We start from the raw sequence: 7,299 nt of genomic DNA, 5'->3' as shown, positions 1-7,299 counted from the left end.
AAAAAAAAAAAAAAAGAAAAGAAAAAAAAATGTATGTAAAACATCATTTGTTTCCAATGCCAGGCACACGATAGTTCCTCAAAAATATTATTGGACATGATTCTAGTACAGTTACTAAAAAGAGGTGTGTGCAGTGGAGCACAGAGGAGGTGACTTTCTCTGTTTAGAGGGGTTGGAGAAAGTTTCTTAGAATAAGTGAACCTTGAATTCGAGTTGGAATTGCTGGGGGTTTTGAGCAGGTCAGTCTGTTTCAAGAATGATGAGCAACTTGGGGAATGCTAGGATAAGAAGCTGGAAGAAGTGTGTTGGGATCAAAATATGAAGAGCTTTGGTGCCATTCTGAGAAAATCATGAGAGCCATCCGTTAATGGATTGTAAATGGGAGTGATTGGGTCAGCTGTATTTTTAGCTGGAGACTAATACGGAGACTGGACTGACAGGGTTCAATAAGTACTCAGTTCATGCATTGATAGAACATGTATTGAGCCTGGGCACAGTGGCTTATGCCTGTAATCCCAGCAATTTGGGAAGCTTAGGCAGGTGGATAGCATGAGGCCAGGAGTTCAAGACCAGCCTGGGCAACATAGCAAGACTCTATCTCTATTTTTTAAGAAAGAAAGAAAAAAAAGAACATGTATTGAGTGTCCACTGTGTCCAGGCACTGTGCTGAATGCCGCAGATAAAACTTGGTATAAAATAGACACAGCTGTCATCCTCATGGAGTTTATGAGGTTAGTCATCCGTGGTACACAGCTAGACCCCTGCAGTGGTTCTCCCACTGGGGTCCCTGGACCAGCACCATCAGTGTCACCTGGGAACTTGTTAGAAATTCAGGTTCTCGGCCCACACCCCAAACTTACTAAATCAGAAGCTCTGGAGATGGGCCTCTGCAATTACTGTTTTAACAAGCCCAGCCAGGCATGGTGGCTCACGCCTGTAATCCCAGCACTTTGGGAGGCCGAGGCAGGCCGATCACTTGAGGTCAAGGAGTTTGAGACCAGCCTGGCCAACATGGTGAAACTCTGTTTCTACTAAAAATATGAAAAAGAGCTGGGCATGGTGCCGCATGCCTGTAATCCCAGCTACTCAGGAGGCAGAGGCAAGAGAATCGCTTGAGCCTGGGGGTACGGAGTTTGCAGTGAGCTGAGATTGTACCACTGCACTCCAGCCTGGGTCATAGAGTGAGCTCTGTCTCATAAAAAAACCAGCCCTCCAGTGATTCTGATGCTCGATTCGATTTCAGAACCACTGGGCAACTGTCACGTAGCAAGTGGTTTTGAGGGGCTAACCCAATGTTGAGGCAGTAAGGGCCAGAAAGGAGGGGGTGGACTTAAGGGAAACCTTGGAGACAGACTCATTTGCTTTAGGAGGAATCAAGGATGAGTTTCTGGCTGGAGCCACTGGCCTAAGTAAGGTTGGATCACAAGGAAGTGATGGAGCCAGGGGTGAATCCACATGTGCCTTGCCTCCATGGCCTGTACGTTCCTACAACACCACACTAGGGCTCTGTGGCAGTGCCTCACCACCTTTAAACATTTGTACAGTGCACAGGGGAAATGGATGAGGCTGCTTGAGATTGGAGAGGACCAGCTGGAGGACCTGAGGCTGCTAGAGGTAACCAGCTGGGAGATCCCAGCTCCCTAGAGCTGAGGGGAATCAGTAAGCCATTCCCAGCATACTGCCGGGAGCTTTGTTGCATGGACTGTGCTGAAAAGTAGAGGTACTCACTAAATTTGGCAATACAAATAAAAAAATCTCAAAAGAATTTATAGCCTTTGATTCAGTAATTCCATTCTTCAATGCCTCTCCCAAATATATGACAAAAAAAGCCTTCTCTTCATTGTAGATTATGTATAACAGAAAACCAACTACTGATTTTTGATGTGGTCAATCAATGGAATGTTGTACTGCCATTAGAAATGTGAGATTATTTTGTGAAATCAGAGAAACATACTTGCCTGTTGGACAATGTCTAGTAGGCCCCTGTCACGTGCTGAAGATACAGTGGTGAGCAAGCTAGACAGGTCCTTGGTTGCACTGAGCCAAGTGTCTAGGAGAAGAGAGGCAGCCAAATGGGCAGGAACCCTAGGAGACAAGTGGGCTGTGCGGGAAAAGCCAGCCCTTTGGGGGTATGGGGAGTGGGACAAGAAAGGCTTCCTGGGGAGAGGATGGTTATCCTGAGGCCTGGAGGATGACTAGATGTTGGCAGGAAAAGGGGAGGGGTGTTCTGTGCAAAAGGGACAGTATGTTTAAGAATAGGCATGGGGTAGGGTGCAGTGGCTCACGCCTGTAATCCCAGCACTCCGGGAGGCCAAGGCAGGCGGATTACGAGGTCAGGAGATCTAGACCATCCTGGCCAACACGGTGAAACCTTGTCTCTACTAAAAATACAAAACAATTAGCGGGACGTGGTGGCCAGTGCCTGTGGTCCCAGCTACTCGGGAGGCTGAGGCCGGAGAATGGCGTGAACATGGGAGGCAGAGCTTGCAATGAGCGGAGATCGTGCCACTGCACTCCAGCCTGGGTGACAGAGCGAGACTCCATCTCAAAAAGGGGACATGGCGAAGCCAGATCAGAGTGGGGTCAGTGGTGAGATGAGGCCCAAGGGGGTCAGCCCATGTGGGGCTGTGCACACCCTGAAGGTCAGAAGCTTAGACCTTATTCTAAGGGTAGCAGGAGACCATTTTAACCAAGAAAAGCTGTTAGCATCTGTGCTTGGGAAGTCTCCCCTGTGGCTGCAGTATAGAGAATGGATTGAAGGAGGGCAGGAATGCAAGCCAGGAGACCAGTGGGGAGGCTGTTGCAACCGTCCACGTGAGAGATGAGGGTGGCCTGGACCTGGGCGGAGGCTGTGGAGAGAAGAGGGACAGACTGAACAGCAAATGAAGAGGTAGGAATGACAGGGCCAAGAGGGCTGTGAATGTGGGACACAGAGAGGGGCAGAGCAGGTGAACCCCACATTCTGGTTTGGGCAAAGTGCAACTTTTGGTGCCATTCACAATGACAGGCAGTGCTGGAGGGGGAGTGGGTTTGAGGGTAGAATGCTGAGTTCATTCTGGGACACGGAGTTTGAAGTACCTGCCTGATGTATTCTCCGGGAGGCAGGTGGAGATTTTGAGTCAGCCCTCAGCATGCGGGCTGTCCAGGGAGTATGTGCTGTGAAGAGGGAAGAGGCCCATGACATTTAAATGTTGGGGCAAGTAGAGGGACAAGAGAGGGATGTGCAAAGGACAGGTTTTGCAAGAGACAGATCGCAACAAAATGTCAGCTGCAGTTGACTTCTTGCTGAGGGATTACAGTTTTCTTTCCTTTCTTTTTGTTTTTTTTTTCCTTTGAGACAGCGTCTCCTTGTGTTGCCCAGGCTGGAATGCAGTGGCATAGTCTCCGCTCACTGCAACCTCCACCTCCCAGGTGCAAGCGATTCTCCTGCCTCAGCCTCCCAAGTAGCTGGGATTACAGGCGTGTGCCCAGCTAATTTTTGTATTTTTAGTAGACAGGGTTTCGCCATGTTGGTCAGGCTGGTCTCGAACTCCTGACCTCAGGTGATCCACCCGTCTCAGCCTCCCAAAGTGGTGGAATTACAGGCGTAAGCCAGCGTGCCCATTTGTTTCCAGATTCCCCCCCGCAGTTTTCTATAATAATAATAGCAGACATTAGTTGAGCTCATAGTACATGCCAGATGCTGTTCCAAGAACTTTCTGTAACTCTTCTAAGTGTCCACAGTAAGCCTAGAAGGTAGGTCCTGTTATTATTACCATTTACAGATGAAGAAATAGCACAGAGGGGTTAAGACACATGTCGCCAGCTACACAGGGTGCAGCCCGTGGGAAGCCTGACTGGAATCTAGGCTGCCTGATTCCAGAGCCTGTGCAGTCACTACACAATGCTGTCTCTCCACAGGATGTTGTTAATGTTTTTATAATAAGGAAAATATTGATTTTTCAAAAACGGAAGTAAGAGGTTAGAGAAATAGTGCTTTGATCTGCCAGGATATTAGAAATGGAAGGATTTCTATCTGCAAAATCAGTGGCTGTCTTCAAAGTTTGTTGAGAGCAGACTGGGTTGGCTGCTTCGTGGTGTTGGAACACGGGTGATGCTCATTCTCACACAACTCATTTTTCTCCAGGTGCCCGTGCTTCCCGGTGCCAGGGTGTCATGGAAGGGCTGCTGCTGACAAGATGCAGAGCATTGCCCGCCCTGGCCACCTGCAGCCGCCAGCTCTCTGGGTATGTTCCTCGCAGGTTTCACCACTGTGCCCCAAGAGGAGGGCGGCGTCTGCTGCTGTCTCGTGTGTTCCAGCCACAGAACCTTCGGGAAGACCAGGTGCTCTCCCTGCAGGACAAATTTGGTGACCTGACCTGTAAGAGCCAGCGGTTGATGCTGCAGGTGGGCCTGATCTACCCAGCAAGCCCTGGCTGTTATCACCTCCTGCCGTACACCGTCCGTGCCATGGAGAAGCTCGTGCGAGTGATAGACCAGGAGATGCAGGCCATCGGGGGCCAGAAAGTCAACATGCCCAGCCTCAGCCCGGCAGAGCTCTGGCAAGCCACCGACCGGTGGGACTTGATGGGCAAGGAGCTGCTAAGACTTAGAGACAGGCATGGCAAGGAATACTGCTTAGGACCAACTCACGAGGAAGCCATTACAGCCTTAATTGCCGCCCAGAAGAAACTGTCCTACAAGCAGCTTCCCTTCCTGCTGTACCAAGTGACAAGGAAGTTTCGGGATGAGCCCAGGCCCCGCTTTGGTCTTCTCCGTGGCCGAGAGTTTTACATGAAGGATATGTACACCTTTGACTCCTCCCCAGAGGCTGCCCAGCAGACCTACAACCTGGTGTGTGATGCCTATTGCAGCCTGTTCAGCAGGCTAGGGCTGCGATTTGTCAAGGTCCAGGCTGATGTCGGCAGCATCGGGGGCACGATGTCTCATGAGTTCCAGCTCCCTGTGGATATTGGAGAGGACCGGCTTGCCATCTGTCCCCACTGCAGCTTCTCAGCCAACATGGAGACACTTGACTTGTCACAGATGAACTGCCCTGCTTGCCAGGGCCCACTGACCGAAACCAAAGGCATTGAGGTGGGGCACACATTTTACCTGGGTACCAAGTACTCATCCATTTTCAATGCCCAGTTTACCAATGTCTATGGCAAACCATCCCTGGCTGAAATGGGGTGCTATGGCTTGGGTGTGACACGGATCTTGGCTGCTGCCATTGAAGTCCTCTCTACAGAAGACTGTGTCCGCTGGCCCAGCCTACTAGCCCCTTACCAAGCCTGCCTCATCCCCCCTAAGAAGGGCAGCAAGGAGGAGGTGGCCTCTGAACTCATAGGGCAGCTGTGCGACCACATCACAGAGGCAGTGCCTCAGCTTCACGGGGAGGTGCTGCTGGATGACAGGACCCATCTGACCATCGGAAACAGACTGAAAGATGCCAACAAGTTTGGCTACCCCTTTGTGATCATTGCTGGCAAGAGGGCCCTGGAGGACCCTGCACATTTTGAGGTTTGGTGTCAGAACACTGGTGAGGTGGTCTTCCTCACCAAAGATGGAGTCATGGATTTATTGACCCAAGTGCAGACTATCTAAATGCCCCCAGCCCACCCCTGCCCCCATCTTGCAATCTTGGTGTTCATTCTAACACTGCATTTTCCTACACCCCTTTCCTGGACTGTTCTCTCCAGAAACAGCACAGCTCATGGAGGGTGAGATCACGTTAGGGAAACCAATTTTTATCTAGTCATGTGTTCAGATTATTTGTATTTAAAGTCATTAACTTGATCCTTTTCTCTAGACTGGCCATGCCGCCAAATACCTTTCCTTTTGTATTCCATTGTAGAAACTTCTACTAGGAGGCTGAGAGGCAAGAGAGCCAAGCTCCAGTCTTGGGTCTTACCCTGAGCGGGTAAGTCACTTCCCTTCTCTCAGCTGAGTTTTTCACGTGTAGGATGAGAATGGCTGATGGCTGAGGGCCCCCCAACCTTCCCCACCCTGTTATCAGTTTGACCACGGGCCTTTTGCTACATTCTGTCCAGAGAGCAGGCCTGCCAGCGCCCCTCCACTGAGAAGTTGGGCTGAGAGTATGGGGAAAAGAATCAAGAGACCTGACTGCCACCAACTCACTAGTGACTTAGATATATCCCCGCCCCCTGCTGGGGCCTCAGTTTCCCCATCTGTAACTTGAGAAAATGGAACTAGATCTGTGAAGTCTGGAACTAGATCTGTAACGTCCTTATAGGTGTCACTAGGGGGTTCTACGAGAGGTTTGTGACAGGCAGTCTGATTCCTCTCATTCTCCATAGTCTGTTTCCTGGAAAGTCGATGTAATTAACAGATGGCCCAAAAACTACCTCAAGAGACCTGGCCCTATTAAGACGGCTTAACCACTGAGATCACGTTCTTTTGATTGAATAAAGTGAAACTACTGGAATGAGCCTTGCGCATTAATTTGAAACAATGATAACATCTGCCATTTTAACAGTGCAACAGCTTCCTACTCCTTTTCTTTCCTTTTTGACTGTTCCCACACACCCCACCCCCCACATAAAAAATCAGGTGGTTAGGAAAATGTGGTTTAAACCATTTCTTCCCTCAAGTACCGGGGCAGCAGGCTTCAACTGGCATGGTGACGTTATCCTAGGTGCAGAGTTGGATCCTAGAGCCACAGTGGAGTGAATATTAAAAGCTGGTCTCTTGTGTCCTTAATGTAGAAGCTGGTTTAAAGAAAAAAAAAAAAAAAAAGCTACTCTCTGCCTGAATTCTATGGAAAATGGAGCAGGCTTGAACTACCCTAGCAATGCCAACCACTTTCATTGCTCCTGCATCCTAGATAAGGAACATAACCAAGTTTTCCATCCTTGGCCCCCTAGGCTCTCTACATGTCCATATCTGACAAGAATCTATCAAGACCAAGCTCAAAGCCAGCACCTCCTAGAAAGCTGCCTGGCAGCTCTGAATAGTGGTTCTCCTGCCTCTGGTCGCACAGATCACATCCCTTCTTGTTTTGTGTATACACAGCTCATTGTACAGTGGTCCTGCCTCTTGTTGATGGTGAGCTCCCTGAGGCCAGGCCCCTGAGCTAATTCCCAGTGCACTGCAGTTGTTTTGACCAGTTTTTCCACCTGCTAAACAGCCTCCGGGCAGCTGGTTACTGGTAGAGGAACCCTGCCTGCCTCCAAGCACACAGCATCAGGTTTCTTGTTTTTGTTTTTTTTTGTTTTCTGAGACGGAATTTCGCTCTTGTTGCCCAGGCTGGAGTGCAATGGCGCGATCTCGGCTCACCACAACCTCCACCTCCCAGGT

General features: G+C 49.8%; 1 protein-coding gene across 3 annotated transcripts in view; it reads left to right on the top strand.

Moving 5' to 3' along the window:
• PARS2 (prolyl-tRNA synthetase 2, mitochondrial) overlaps nucleotides 1-6,507 on the top strand; it is an 8,949-nt gene extending 2,442 nt beyond the window's left edge. For 2 of the 3 annotated variants that reach the window (XM_017869394.1, XM_017869395.1), the window contains exon 2: nucleotides 4,127-6,427. In XM_017869394.1, the coding sequence (XP_017724883.1) occupies nucleotides 4,156-5,586 (1,431 nt within the window). In that variant the 5' untranslated portion in view covers nucleotides 4,127-4,155 and the 3' untranslated portion in view covers nucleotides 5,587-6,427. Of the gene's footprint in view, nucleotides 1-4,126 lie in introns of all 3 variants that reach the window. The other variant, XR_001884971.1, reaches the window with a different exon arrangement.
• The last annotated feature ends 792 nt before the right edge of the window (nucleotides 6,508-7,299 follow it).

This window comes from Rhinopithecus bieti, unplaced genomic scaffold, assembly GCF_001698545.2.
Source record: "Rhinopithecus bieti isolate Rb0 unplaced genomic scaffold, ASM169854v2 scaffold_4916, whole genome shotgun sequence".
Lineage (NCBI taxonomy): Eukaryota > Metazoa > Chordata > Mammalia > Primates > Cercopithecidae > Rhinopithecus > Rhinopithecus bieti.
The sequence above is the reverse complement of the archived record's forward strand: the minus strand, read 5'-3'. Positions and strand labels throughout refer to the sequence as shown.